Consider the following 15,766-nt stretch of genomic DNA (forward strand, 5'->3'; position numbering starts at 1 on the left):
CAAGGAGCTCTTGAAACATTTGCCTGAGGAAGGAGGAAATCTCCGAAAGCTTGTGAATTTAAAATAAAATTGCTGGACTATAACTTGGTGTTGTAAAATTGTTTACAATTTATTGATAAAGGTATAGAGTACAAAAGCAAGGAAGTTATGCTCAACCTTTGTAAAACACTGGTTAGGTCTTAGCTGGAGTATTGTGTTCAATTCTGGGCACTACACATTAGGAAGGATGCCAATGCCTTGGAGAGGGTACAGAAGAGATATACTGGAATGTTACCAGGGACAAGGGACTTCAGTTATGTGAAGAATCCGGAGAAGCTGGGGTTGCTGTCCACAGAGCAGAGAAGATTAAGAGGAGTAAGATCAGAAAATGCTGGAAAAGCTCAGCAAGTGAGGCAGCATCTGTGGAGAAAGAAACAGAGTTAACGTTTCAGGTCAAAACCAGTTCTGACGAAAGGTCTTTGACCTGAAACGTTAATGGCATGATGGGCAGAATGGCGGCCTCCTGTGCTGTACCATGCTATGAATCCCTCACTCAGGTCAATCCATAGGTACAAGTGTGTGTGGTCAGCTGAAATGGGCCATGTACACTGAGCAGTCCAGTTTCCTAAAACCTGGAGTGCCATTGCTCATGTGCACTTATGTACATCCAAGTGCAGAGCAACTGGGACATTGCAGTTCTGTTGTCGTGAGTGAGGAGGGATTATTTAATGCCACCTCATTTGCCTCGAAGTTCTAGTGTAACAAGACCACAAAGACCACAAACAAAGCCACTAAAACCCAAAATGTAGCACAAGCAATAGATTCCCTATAAATGAGACCATTCAGTTTAATGCAGATATTAATTTCCCTGTACGATCTAATAGAAAAGCTGCTGCTTTATGGAAGCATTTGCAAATTAGAGGTGTGACACGTAATGGGTGCAATTCTATTGGATTGACAGATGTAGCTTTTTGAGGCAAAGGTATGAGTTTCATTAACAAGTTTCCCACAGTCTTCCACGAGTACATATTGGAATTTTTTCACTGATAAGATTCAGTTTGTATGATTGTTTCAGTTGATGTTTACAAACTGAGACAGGGTTCACTGGGAAAGTTTTACTTCTTGCTACCAAATGAGGGGTAGAATGTTGGCATTACTGGGTACTGGTTGGACTCCCTAGTATTAAATTTGGTAGCCAACTAAGAAAGGGAAATGATCTCCCCCGCAGGCCTATTTGGGTAATGGCAGCACTAAAATGCCATGCCATACAGACTGGAATGGTAATTCCAGCTATAGAGCTGCTGCATTTAGCTGTAGCACCGTGGGATTACACTCCTGATTTCTATCCAGTGACCTCTGTTGGAAATTGTGCCCTTGTGTGTGCATGTCGGATGAGGTCAAGGTGCAAACCTTGCTGTGATGCACAACTATAGACAAATAGTCTGTCAACAAACCTCTAAAGGAAATCAACAGTTCCTGAAGTAGATGCAGCAAATAAATGCGATGTGACGTGAACACACTGTCACTGCTTTCTGCATTCCTGTAGCATCTCAATTATTTGCAGCGTCTATTTCAGAAACTGTTTTTGCTTAGTGGTTCGTTGACAGACCATTCATCTGTGTAGGACATAATAACAGAGCTTGCTCCTCGGTCTCACCCAAATGCACATGCAAGGGCACACTTTTTCCAGCAGGGCCACTGGATAGAAATCAGGAGTGATGTCCCACATAAACGAGTAGTCTATCAACATTTACTGCCTAGACTCACATCAAAATGTAGCCACTTGGACAAGGTCCCAGAGAGCGATGGAACTATGCCATAGCAACAGTCAGCACCTTCAGGAGGGCAGGAGTTATTTCCATTTCCACCATAGCCATCCTTGTGGTTTCTGCCAGTTTTAGTGCTGATTTATGGAGTTGTTTTGTGCTGTAGATTAGGACCTGGATTGAGACTGCCCAAGCATACATTTCATATAGCCTTGCAGTAGGCAGAAAGCAAGCTTTCAGTCCATCAGTCTGAGCTGTGTTTTTGTCTGCACCTCAAAAGAGAGCCATGTTCTAAACTATTGCACCGCACAGTCTCTTTAACCCATTTATACATGATGCTTGTGTATAGAATCGGTACAACAGTTTTGGCTTCAGGCCTTCAGCTAAGCGAGCACCAAGGATGCGTTCACATAGTGTTGCATTTATTTACTATGTCTATTTCAGAAGCTCTTGTTTTCCCTGGGTGGTTCGTTCCTGTATTATGCTGACCACTTCAAACTCTATAGTGGCTTTTGTGCAAACCACAGAAAAGCCCAGAAAGTTTTGGAAAGAGGTAAGATAATTAAAAAGAGTAAAGATATTATTAAAGCTCAATCAGCTATTGAATTTGTGTTTTTTTAATGCAGGTTGGATTCTTGCTACATGTTGGTTTTACTCATTGTTCTGAAAGAATTGGGAATTGAACATATTAAGCTGATGATTCACAAACTCTGCTTTGCTCTCATTCAGCCCAGAGATGCTAATTGACGAGTATAAAATTGGCGCTGGTTTCTGCTTGTATTATTGACTGCAAACCCACGGTTGCTTCCAGAATGCATAGAAAACTGACTTGCTGTCCCATTTTGCTCAGAGCAAATTAAGTTTAATTGCTGCAAGAGCAGTAGGGAGAAAAGCCAATGCACAGCACATTACTTAATAATTGCCAATGATGTGCCACATTAAGGTATTTTTCAGTTAATAACTGGCATTGAATACCTGTCTTAAAGTGAATTGCTGTTACTGTTTCCCATTGGCACATTGTTTCTGTTTTTCTGATGACTATCTTTGGTAGAATTAAATGCAGAGTATTCTATTGACAGTGTAATTTTCAATTCCCATTCCTGGAGATTTATGTTTATAGCCCCACCTGCCTGCAGTATTAATGTGCCACCCCAATATCTTGTGAATGGCAAACCTGATGAGGGACATTTCTCTTAGACTTGAGGTTAATTTTGATGTTTGTTGAGCTGGTAACTGCATCAACTTATAAAGCAAATTAAATCTCTAAGTGGCTTTCCTCTCAACAAACACCATGTTAGAAAAATGTTTACGATGCTAAGTTTGTGCCATGCTATGGGTGCTCAAAGACAGTGGCATGGCAGAAATTGCATTTAAAGATCCTGCTCAAGAACCAGCCGCTCTACACCTATTTTGCATCATTTTAATTTGAGAAATGTGCAAGTATATGTGATTAATTTTGCTCATAATGAGGCGCAGTGTGATGGAATACCATGATTCTTCCCCCCAGCCAATGTCATTGCGATCCCAATCTCTGTTGCATTACTGGGGAGAAATGGCATGTTGAGACTAGACATCTCTAAAGGAACAATGGGAAACTCAGCGGGAGAACCATCTTGGGGCCCAAGTCATGCATTTCCTAGCAGAAAATTCATTGCGAAATCAGCAGAGACTTGAACTACATTGACCACCCTCTTGACCACAGTTGGTTCACAAGTTGGGAATAGTGAAAACATGGAGTCTTAAACTTAAAAAAAGCTCTCCACCTTTTCAAACAAACTACAACATATAATGGGTCAGAAATTGCTTTTAAAATAACAGTGTGCCTAACAGTGCTCACCATTATTAATGGCAAAATCGAAGAGCAAGTTCCGGAGACCGGACATGCGCAGTTAAACGTGGAAATCCAAAACTTGTTCTTCCTGGTTCGCCGGTGATGTGACAGCTTTGCGTTAAAGGAATATTGCCGGCTGCAATCAATGGACCAGCGGAAACTTGCTCTCCTGCCCAGCTGGAAACAAACTAATCTCACCAGTTGTGCTGAGTTTTTTAGGTCTAAACTAAGTTTTAACAGCATGGTAAGTCTTAATGACTGCCAAACAATCTCTGGCACTAAAAATTAACTTTTAAAAATGTGGAGTCTCATTACTCATGATTTTAAGTTTTTGGACATTTAAAAAAAAAATGTATTTTTAGTAACCCAGAGACAGTACTAAAAATAAGATTTCTAACATAAACAACAAAATCAACACAAATCTTGACAAAATCATTTTGTGTGCTTGAAATCTCTAGCAATGTTTCTCTTCAAAGGCCTGTTAGAAGCCTGGGCCTTGTGTTTTTTAACTCTTTCCTCTACTGTGGTTCTTTCTGTGTATTCTTCCAAAATTAATATGAAGTTATTTTAAATCCAGCTAAAACTGACAAAGCCTTCAAAGAATTTTTGGATGCCCGGAATCCCACAAAACAGCATTCTTTTACCCTGGAATCATATCTGATCAAGCCTGTGCAGAGGGTTTTGAAGTATCCACTACTGCTGAAAGAGCTAGTGTCTCTAACTGATACAGAGAGTGAGGAGCACTATCACCTAACAGGTCAGTACTGAAAGCCAAGCCAAAGATCACAACACCATTATCCTCCACGATGCCATCTGGTTTCTTTTTATCAAAAAGCAATATTTCTTCATTCACAGTGTAATGGGGAGATCTATTCTATTGAATAGTGTATTCTTATAAAGATCTAGATTTCTACTGTTATTGTTTCAATTTTGCCTGATTAGAAAGGACAGTTGCATTTTATATAGCATCTTATCAAGTTTCTGAAATGTACCAAAATGCTTCAAATATAATGGAATACTTTGAAGTGCAGTGACTGTTATATAGGCAAATTGGCAGCCATTTTGCACATACCAAGATCCCACGAATGACTGAGATGTATGGCCAGTTAATCTAATTTTGGTCAAGTTGGTTAAGGGAGGAATGTTCACAAGGACATGAGAGAACTCTGAATTAATCAAATAATGCTGTGGGATCTTTGTCCGACTGGAGTAGGCGAATGAGGCCATGGTTGAATGTCTCACCCGAAGGATGACACCTCTGGCAATGCTGCACACCCCTTGGTACCGCACTGGAGTGTCAGACTAGATGATGTGCTCAAGTCCTGGAGTGGGTTTGGAAGGCACAACCTTCTGACTCAGCATTGTGTTGAATTTTTGGTTACAGGCAATCTATGAAGAGATGTTTTGCTTTGTACTCCCCTCACACATAGTTTCATGATGTTCTGCTTCAGTGATATTATGAATGAAGAGTGCTGCCTTCATCCGATGTTTCTATTTGTGACAACACACAAGGGAAGTTCAAAATAAAATATTTGCTGCCAGACTCCCTCTAACAACCAAATTTCATTTCCACAACATTCACCTGAGGAAGGAGGAAGCCTCCGAAAGCTCGTGAATTTCATTTAAAATTGTTGGACTATAACTTGTTGTTGTAAAATTGTTTACAATTGACTGTTGGGAGGAAGAGTAGGGGTGGAGGGAGAAAGGAGTATTGCAGCAAAGCCCATGTTTCCCTGCCTGCACTCTTCGGGAGCCACTGGAAAGTGATCAGGAGCGGCAATCCAGCGAATTCTGCCCCCAACCACCGGACACTGAGGAACCCCTACTGATGGTTAGCCTTTTTAATTTTTAAAAAACTTTTTTGAGATTTTTCCATTTTTTTAATGCCATGTTCCAGCTAGGAATGCAACGCGGGAAGTCCAGCAATGACTTCCTGTGACTTATCACTAGAAATGCACAAGACCGATTGGCATGACTAGCCCTCGGAGTTTTCTTCCCTCCACTCTGATACATTGGGGTCAATTTTCGGATAGCCGAGCGGGTGCGTTTGTGGCGGGGGGCTCCTAAAATTGGGGATTGCCAGAGCGGGTCCGGAGCCCAGATCCAACCAGCCCTTCCGGGTTCCCCAATGACGCGAATCGGGTGCGCGCACAGCCCCCGCATGCGGGACTCCCACCGGCAATCAAAGTCGGTGGGATCCCACTTAAGATCATTATCTGGGTACTTGAGGTCGTTTACAGACCTCATTAGTTGGAGATTTTAGGAGGATTCAGATTTTGGACTACCCAGAGCATGTTTCCTATGCTGGGGGAAACACTCCCTGTTTAAACAGACGTGTTGCAGCCAGCAGCCAGTGGCAGCTGCAAAGGTCCATTTAACAGATGCGGGGTAAACCCTCATTCATTGCAGCAGGGCACTCTGTCACCTCAGACAACGTTTTTCCTGCCACACTGTTGTCTCCACACTCCAAATTATTAAATCATACCCTAAACTCTGCTGTCCAAACACATTTACCTACTTTGTGTACCTCCTCACACTCACCGTCAGAATCGGAGGGGTTCCATTGCTGCATTCATCACTCCATTGGAGGACGACCAACATCACCAGCCTCCCCAGGCGTGCCGTCCACCTCCGCCATGTGGAGCTACACAACACAGTACTGTGCAACAGGCACGTGCAACCACACATACACCCACTGTAGGGTGACCCAATGGGTGGCATCAAGGGTGTTCATGGAGAACCTCATGAAAGGGCATCATTGCACAAGCCAGTCAAGCATGGCCAAGACATGGCAGTAGTGGTGACAATATATGTAGTGTGAATTGATCAGAAATCAAATATAAGTAAAAACCATGACAAACCCTCAAACACCCTTGTGCATCCCCTTCATGCTCACGACACGTTTGCCTTACGCTTCCTACTACACATATGTGATGCATGCCCTGTGGCTGCAGCACAGGTTGGGTGAGGCTGACCGTGAAAGAGATGCATGAGAGGGTGAGTATGAGATAGAGCCATGAAATTGTATGAGGATTGGGTTGAGTGGTAGTGGCGGGATGAGTACTGGTGAGTGAGTAGGTGCAGGTAAAATGAGGATGAGCTTTGTGTGGGTCTGAGGAGTGATGTGGCAGAGTAGTGTTGGCAGTGCAGAAGGAGATGTGGGGTGGGGGCGGTGATGTGGCAGACGGAGTGTAGGGGAATGAGTAAGTGTACTCTCTTCGGCTGACCTACTTAGGTCATTGAAGCGCCTCCTGCACTGTTTGCAGGTGCGTGATATGTTGGTGGTGCATGTTTGTCACGCTGGTGACATCATGTACATTGCAGGATGATGTACACATGTAACATGTGCACTAATGTCACTCACGCGATGTGCATGCAACTTTCTGTGCCAGATTTTGGAGGTGAGCCAGCTTAGCGAAGTTCAAATGATGATGTTGCTGGTCATATTGCTTAAAGCCTGTTTAAACAGCTTCTCATTTACTGCTTATGCTTGGATAAAGCAGCTGAGAGCAGAAGCAAAAAAAATGGATTTTTAAATCAGCAATAAAGGCTGATTTGAAAGGTTCTTAAGCAGCTTACATGAAATGATTTTAGGGTAATCTGGACCCACAGCACAAAATTGCTCAAATTCAGTATTTCATTCACACTAACTTGACAATCTCCCTCAAATGTCACAGAACGGCTGGTATGGAAGTGGAAAATGTCGCACTGGTGCAAGGGGTGGTGGTTTACTGAGATTGGGGCTGAAAAATATTGTTGGGACAGAGCAGAGGGAGCTTTACTAATCCGACAGTACTTGGTCACACCAGGTGACTGAAATGGGAATTTCTCAACACTTAACATCCTTCACCTTGATCAGCACAAGATGTGCCAAAAAGTAAAAACCAGGTAGCCATCAGTAAAATGTGGTGATAAGCACTGAAATTATTTTGGGTGAAAGTTTTAAGGATAATAACTGATGATTGTACTACACATATGACTTTCTGCTGATTTTTTTTTTATTTTTCAATCCCAGAGGCACTAAAGGCAATGGAGAAGGTGGCTAGTCACATCAACGAGATGCAGAAAATCTATGAGGATTATGGGACAGTCTTTGATCAGCTGGTTGCAGAGCAGCCAGGAACTAAGAAAGAGGTAAAACTCTTGGCAACGGCTACATTTCCCCCCCTTTTAGCCTTCTTCATAAGGTGCTGACTTATAAGGCCTCACTCTGCTGCCTCACCATAATAGCCATTCTTTGCAATTGAGCCACGACCATGAGTGGCTGCATGCTATGAAGGCATCACAGCTAAGTCTAATTTTGCCCTCAACCGTGCACTTCCGAATGGGGGTTGCTGGTTAGACTGATTTTTATTTTCCTTTTCCTTTTCCTATCCCAGAGAGGCCAAAACCAACCCTCGCACCTTTATCACTGGCCTGGCTGAGACCAGCAAACTCAGCATGGACTGGACATCAAACCTGGGACTTTTCTGGTCTGCATGGCTTATTTTGGGCTGTGACTTATTAAGTGAGCCTTCGGAGAGGCACTAACAACTGTCTTTTGAATTTATTTATTAATAATCTTGGAATGTTACTGTTTTCTATTCAACTGCTGATTGATTGTACTTAGAAGGAACTTCTATTTTTGAAGAGTTTAAGGTATCCCACACTGAGTAAAGTTGAGTACTTTGTAAGTGCTAGTTGAATTCCAGAGCTTTTTAAGTGTTTTTGTATCCTATGCTTGCATATCTTGCACAAGTTAGTAATGGAAAAATTAATAATAGCTAATATTGTGATTCTGCCACTAACTGTCTACCTAGTTGACCAACATATATTCATGATCTACTACTTATTTGAAAAGGGTGGTGTGCGCAAGTCCCTTCGTTATTTTCTGTCTCAGTAACAGGAAACAAAGGGTAAAAGTCGATGGATGTCTTTGCGAATGGAAATCTGTTTCCAGTGGTGTGCCACAGGGCTCAGTGTTGGGCTCCTTGCTGTTTGTGGTATATATTAATGATTTGGACTTGAATGTGGGGGGCATGATTGGCAAATTTGTAGACGACACAAAAATTAGCCATGTAGTTGATGGTAAAGAGGATAGCTGAAGACTCCAAGAAGATATCAATGGGTTGGTGGAGTAGGCGGAAAAGTGGCAAATGGAGTTCAACCCAGAGAAGTGTGAGGTAATGCACTTAGGGAGGGCAAACAGTAAAAGGGAATACGCAGTAAATGGGAATAAATTGAGAGGGGTAGAGAAAGTGAGAGACCTTGGAGTGCATTTGCACAGGTCCCTGAAGGTGGCAGTACAGGTAGATAAGGTTGTGAAGAAGGCATATGGAATGCTCTCCGTTATTAGCCGAGGTATAGAATACAAAAGCAGGGATGTAATGATGGAACTGTATAAAACGCTGGTAAGGCCACAGCTGGAGTATTGTGCGCAGTTCTGGTCACCACATTACAGGAAGGACGTAATTGCTCTGGAGAGAGTGCAGAGAAGATTTACAAGAATGTTGCCAGGGCTTGAAAATTGCAGCTACGAGGAGAGATTGGATAGGCTGGGGTTGTTTTCCTTGGAGCAGAAGAGGCTGAGGGGTGACTTGATTGAGGTGTACAAAATTGAAGGGCCCAGATAGAGTAGACAGGAAGTACCTGTTTCCCCTAGCGGAGAGTTCAAGAACTAGAGGACATAGATTTAAGCTGATTGGCAGAAGGATTAGAGGGGACACGAGGAAAAACTTTTTAACCCAGAGGGTGGTGGGTGTATGGAATTCGCTGCCCGAATTGGTGGTAGAGGCAGGGACCCTCAACTCTTTTAAAAAGTACCTGGACCTGCACCTAAAGTGCTGTAAGCTGCAGGGCTACGGACTGGGTGCTGGAAGGTGGGATTAGAGTGGGCACCTGGTTGTTCTTCAAGCCGGCATGGACACGATGGGCCAAATGGCCCCCTCTGTGCTGTATCTTTTTTATGGTTCTATGGGAGAGTGCCACGGAGAGCATGTTTACTGCAACAGGCTGAATTCGCTTATTTTTATACCTACTGTACTGACACGAAGGCTGATAATTGAACAAGGACTGTTACATAAGCATATAGATTTATTTTGATGCATGCTTTGTTCATCTCTTAATTATAAAAAGGTCGATTATGCGAATTGAGTGCACCTTCTATCTTAATCTGATTTTTGCTGTTTTTTATTATCTATCTCCTGAGGGTTTTTTTTCTGTAATTTAAATTCCTCAATTGTATTTTAGGTCACAGAGCTTTCAATGGGAGAGCTTTTACTGTACTCCTCAGTTACTTGGTTAAACCCTTTCCCATCTCTGAATCGAATGAGAAAAGATCCTGAACTGACTGCCTTTGGTAAGTGTTGTACATGGTGGATGACTTTCCTTGATTTTATTCATCTTTACTAGACTAAGGAGTAAAAAGTATCTCCAGATTCTCAATTAAGGATGAGAAAAATGCAAATTCTTATTCTAACAGGGTTTATAGTTGGTGTTTCTCAGTTCTCTTCCTGAACTGAAGATTTGGGAGTCATCAGTGCAGTGGTTTAATTTAAGATTTCTTCTTCACCCCCTTACCCCTCTCGACCTAAAGGCAGTAAAACGTACAAGATGTGGACGCAGAGATAGCGGCAGCTGGTTGGTACCATAAGTGGCCATCCTTTATGCATAAGCCTGGATAGGGGATACCAATGGGCTACTTGACTGTAGAAAGTCATCACAACCAAGCCCAGTCCTGTCCTCGCTCTACATGCACACTTCCAGAAAGAATCACTGGATGATGATCAAAGTGCAAACCTGAATCGACTTGCTCCTCCTGAGCGTGGAAAGATCAGATCACTTGTAGCACTACCTCCCACTTCCCGCATCCCCTCCCCCATTACTGTTCCAGTCAGGATCACCAGATTTGGTACAGACCAGGGATTGGACATGGAATCTTCCTCGTCTGGATGCCTGAGTGCCATACTACGTTTATCCACTGAATCAGCAGGAGCAATCTAAGGATTACTTCTGACTAATTATTTTTTTTAAAATTGTGCACTGGAGGTTTAAGGGAGAAGGGTAAGATAGTACTTTTGCTGTAGTTCAGAACCATTTTTGGTTTAGTCATTTAATCCTTTTCTGAAAAAAAAAGCACACACTAAACTCTGCACATGTATATTTACATATTTTTTAGTGATCCACTGGGATGGGGTAAAATGATCTGGAGAAAACTTCAGAAAATCTATTCCTAAATATCAACCTCTATTCAAAAATGCAGTTTTGAAAATTTTGCTTTTGGTCAGTAATTTTTTTGGTTTTAGTAAAGAGAACTGCAGGTTATGTAGCCGTAATCTATGAATGTGTAACTAATTTCCTGATTTTTATTTTTGCATCACAATACTTGAAATGAATGACAAGTCAGCCTTTTTGTGACACTTCCCTTTTACTCCCATTAACTTTTATTTCTTTAAATCAGCAGCCATAGTTGCAACTGACAAATATATCTTTCATTCCCCAGTGTTTAAACGAGCTGTCATACTAGTCTATAAGGAGATCTGCAAGCTCAAAAAGAAAATGGTAAGTTACTTACACTCACATCAGTGCACATCCAGTACTACTTCTTTGCCATTGATCTTGTCCCTGATTGTGTGTAAAAACATTTTCTAATTGTGTTTGAATGTTTGATTCCTGAAACCTGTTCTCTTCCCTAGGGAACAGTTCCACGCTCCGCTTACATTCATGGTGATATTGATCAGTTTAAATTCAGGTGGCTGATTCCACTATCAGCTCTTCAGGTCAGGCTGGGAAATGCTGCAGGTAATTCAGCTTTAATATAGTGGCAATGACTTGTTTTGTAATCTTAGCCCAATGCCTCAGTGAAGCCACTTATGGTTTTGGCTCACTTTTACAGATCTAATTGTTTTTATCCCATTTTCCAGAGGATTTTAAAATAGGGCTTTATTTATTTAAATAGTGTGATCTAAAACTCATCTTCCCTTAACCACATAACCTTTTCCAAGGCCTCTGCTACTGCTGTTGAGCTAGGGGCCAGAAGACATGAGAGCATCCTAGGGCATTGGTTTCATTGCTGTTTTTTTTCCATCTCCTAACCAGAAGTGCCTGGGCTTTGCTCGATACCTCCAGCTCATAACAAAACTAGAAAGAGTGCAGAAAAGATTTACTAGGATGCTACCGGGACTTGATGGTTTGACTTACAGGGAGAGGTTAGACAGACTGGGACTTTTTTCCCTGGAGAGTAGGAGGTTAAGGGGTGATCTTATAGAAGTCTATAAAATAATGAGGGGCATAGATAAGGTCGATAGTCAAAATCTTTTCCCAAAGGTAGGGGAGTCTATAACGAGGGGGCATAGATTTAAGGTGAGAGGGGAGAGATACAAAAGGGTCCAGAGGGGCAATTTTTTCACTCAAAGGGTGGTGAGTGTCTGGAACGAGCTGCCAGAGGCAGTAGTAGAGGCGGGTACAATTTTGTCTTTTAAAAAGCATTTGGACAGTTACATGGGTAAGATGGGTATAGAGGGATATGGGCCAAGTGCAGGCAATTGGGACTAGCTTAGTGGTATAAACTGGGCGACATGGACATGTTGGGCCGAAGGGCCTGTTTCCATGTTGTAACTTCTATGATTCTATGATTCTATGAATACAAGAATTCATATTGAGAATCGCAGCCACGAGCCTGCATCCTAGACTTGATGTCACAATACATTCAAGCAATTCTGTACACTACCATTTCTTCTTCTAGTGCTGTATTGCCTTCATCCAAACCCTAGTCATTTTGTTTCTCTTGATAAAATCATGTAGTTATTAAACCCTTTTTTAAACTTGCCATTTTCATTTTATGTCATGTATATCATGTTTATGGGTGAGGTGTTTTAGTTGCCTGAAGCCTTTTAGCTGCTTACAGCCTTTTAATTTTCACAAGAAATGAAAACAGCTGAAATAATCTAAGTATATCTCTTGAATTCTCTTGACTACTACAATCCCTTGTACTGCCAGCTATAGTTCAATAGCTGAAGACATCGTAAAACTTCTGTCATCTCTCTTCTACCCCCCTCAACACACAGATGGAGCTTTACTAATGCCATTTATCATAGTAGGTACAGCACAGGAGGCCATTTGACCCATTATGCCTGTGCCGGCTCTTTGAAAGAGCTTTCCAATTAATCCCATTCCCCTACTCTTTCCCCATGTAATTTTTTTCCCTCAACTATTACCATTTCATCATGTTGCTTGAAGGAAGGCAGCAGTATATTGGATCACTAATAGCAGTGTAGTTATAGTTAAGGGTAAATACATGGAGCAAGACTGCTTTGTTCCTTTGATTATATAGGGGACAGTAGAATAGCACAAGAAATTCTATCGATCTAATATAGTGACGGTCACTGTGGGGAGAGAGAGATGTAGAAGTATACGGTGGCAGTGCAATTCAGGCTTTGAATACTCTTTGCATGTGTGGTGTTCAGTTTCTTACAGATAAAAGGCAGCAGTACTAAAGTATTCATATATCTCAGGATGCTGGGTACGATAGATGAGAGGATTAAGATATAGGGGGTGAAATTGGTCTTCTGCGGTAGCGCAAAAATCAATAGAAAAGAAAATCGAGCGCATTGTAAAATGGGCTGCCAATTTGCTATCACCCGTTTTGCACTACTGCTGAAAACCAATTTCACCCCCATAATGTTCATTGCTGGGGAGTGCATAAAAATAAATGTATCAATCTGGTCAGTGGAGATGGCATGCATGCTGATTAAAAGCCAACATCCTTAGAACTAACTTGTCATTTCAAAAAGTACACATTAGTAGGGCTCTGTTTCGTGCCTTAATTAGGGCCAGGTCACTTATTCTAGCACTCTACAGCATTGTGATTTTAAAAATTGTAGGACAGTTTCTGGTGGATGGAAGTGCCAGCAATATAGAAGTTCTGTATTTTTATAATTGCCTTTACTTACAAATTTGAACTACCAAAAGATTTGACTTAACTTTATTTTCCACAGTAAAAAGAATATATCTTTAAGCTCTTGTGCCCTAATGTATTATAACACGAGCAAGCAATTTATTCTAATTTTTGAATGAGTGCAACACAGAGGTGTAACTAGTTTTTGGAAAAACAGCACAGAAAATGTTTTTAGCAGCTGTACCCTTCAGGAATCATGGTTCAATTAATTCTTTCTATGAACCTTATTAGAATTTTTTCTATAAGAGCTGAACTATTTTACAGGCCATTGCAATTTTTTTATGCCCTGGTTTACAGCTCCGATCCAGAAATTCCAGAGTGCAGGAAGTGCAAGGGACTTTTTGTTCTGCAATAATCATTGTCTTGATCACGTTTTCTTTTGTTCAGGCACAGATACCAACTGCATCTGGGAGCTAATCCACACTAAATCTGAAATAGAAGGGCGACCTGAAACAGTTTTTCAGCTGTGTAGCAGGTAATCTGAATAATGTTCTTTGACCATTTTCATCAGTAAATGAAGACCACCTTCCAGTTTTAACAAACTGTTTCTTGATGCACTACATTCTTCTGTTTTAATAGCTCTCTAAATGTGCACCATCGTGATATCTCCAAAGAGTTGCATGAGTCTGTTACAGCAATGTCTCTTGTCTTCCACTTGTGCATAATGGAAAATTTGGGGCTTAGCAATTTACTAATCTGGGGCTACATTTATATTAATGTGCACTTCCCACAAAAAAAGCTAAATTCAGCTGCAAATGTATGCTTTTTCATATCAAAATAAAGCCATGAATCCATAATCATAAAACTTTGGATTTAATTGGTTTTAATCAAAAACAATTTTAAGGAGCAAAAAATTGAGGTAAATAATAACTTTTGCCACTGTCTTTGCAAAGTATAATGCAGGATGTGCAGTATTAGCTACGTGCTTAATACTTCCTCCCATATGGAACTTTGCTCAACCATTTGTGCATGAGGCAAGGTGACTTAAGTTCTATGTAGAAGTTGCCAGTAGATATAAGGTGAAGTACTCCCAGTGCCAGGTAGGGAAAGCAATTCTGTGCATCACAACAAAACTGTAATGTGTTGAGCTTTGCATTCTGGGTTTTATTGGATTTAACTCTACATTGGAACCCATCCTTTGGGAGTGATTATTGGGCTGGATCTTGCTGGAAAAATAATGGCATCCCTGCACGCCTTTATTAATGCGCAAATAGGCCAGCAAATCCAGGGGATGAAGAGATACACCATGAGTTGCGAACCTTCAGAACTTGCTGGTCGATTTACACTGCTCCACCGTTTGCTTCACACAAACGGCATCTCGCCCTTAGTCTCCCCGTTATTTTTAAGAACTTACTGGATTTGCACATTAATTGCCCATTAAACTCGCCACAGAAAGTTAAGGCTGGTAACAGCGTAAGTACCTTTTTAAAGATGTGATGATTGTTAATGCAGTCCAGAAAGGGAACAATTTAAACTGTTCAACCTCATTCCTGCATGAAGTAAATTGTTGTTAGACTTATATAAAAAAAGTCAAATTTTACATCTTAAAAGTTTTTCCTGACTTTTCCTTTCTGTCTCGTTTCTCTCTCTTAATCCAATCTTTCTTTTCCCTTGCTTTATTTCTCTTTCTATACCTGATTTGATTCTAATTCGCCCTCCTTGTCTTTCCTCTTTCTTTCTCAATCCTTAAATCTCATTGGTTAAGGAGATAGACTGTTGGTTCCGCCATGCACTAAGGTCCTAGATGCCCCGTTATCAGCTGGCACTTTCCAGCAAGTTATGGTGCTGAAGGGTGCAGAATTTTTGAGCTGAAGGGTGCAGAATAAGGTCTAATGCAGCATGGTGCGAGATGCAAGATCCGGCCCAGTTTTGCCTTAAAATCAGAAGGCTTAAACGTAATACAATTTAAATTAAATCAAAGAAACAATTTCATTAATCTAAACTATTCTCAAACTGAATTGTGGATAATCTCCTTTCTGGCAACTGTACGCAAAGTGTTTAATTGTCACTACTCTGTACAGCTTCTCGTTGCCTTTACTGTCAATTACCAGTAGATACCTTCTACAGGTGGGTTCAGGAAATTGAACTGGTAATTTCAATTTCTTTGAAAAATACAATTATATATGAGCTGGCTATCCCAAAAATTAATTTCAGTTGGGAAGCCAATACAAACAAGAGTTAATGTTCTTCTCCTTTTCAAGTAATAGGATGTTCAGGAATTTCGATTGAATGTGGTTTACTAGTTTTTTTTAACAC

At 41.2% G+C, this 15,766-nt stretch overlaps 1 protein-coding gene across 2 annotated transcripts in view; it reads left to right on the plus strand.

The window, feature by feature from the left end:
* Positions 1-15,766, plus strand: part of tiam2a (TIAM Rac1 associated GEF 2a) — a 400,823-nt gene that overhangs the window by 381,633 nt on the left and 3,424 nt on the right. For both annotated transcript variants that reach the window (XM_067989096.1, XM_067989097.1), the window contains 7 exons: positions 2,190-2,298; positions 4,154-4,333; positions 7,592-7,710; positions 9,805-9,913; positions 11,057-11,115; positions 11,250-11,355; positions 13,898-13,985. In XM_067989096.1, the coding sequence (XP_067845197.1) occupies positions 2,190-2,298; positions 4,154-4,333; positions 7,592-7,710; positions 9,805-9,913; positions 11,057-11,115; positions 11,250-11,355; positions 13,898-13,985 (770 nt within the window). The remainder of the gene's footprint in view (positions 1-2,189; positions 2,299-4,153; positions 4,334-7,591; positions 7,711-9,804; positions 9,914-11,056; positions 11,116-11,249; positions 11,356-13,897; positions 13,986-15,766) is intronic.

This window comes from Heptranchias perlo, chromosome 8 (genome assembly GCF_035084215.1).
Source record: "Heptranchias perlo isolate sHepPer1 chromosome 8, sHepPer1.hap1, whole genome shotgun sequence".
Lineage (NCBI taxonomy): Eukaryota > Metazoa > Chordata > Chondrichthyes > Hexanchiformes > Hexanchidae > Heptranchias > Heptranchias perlo.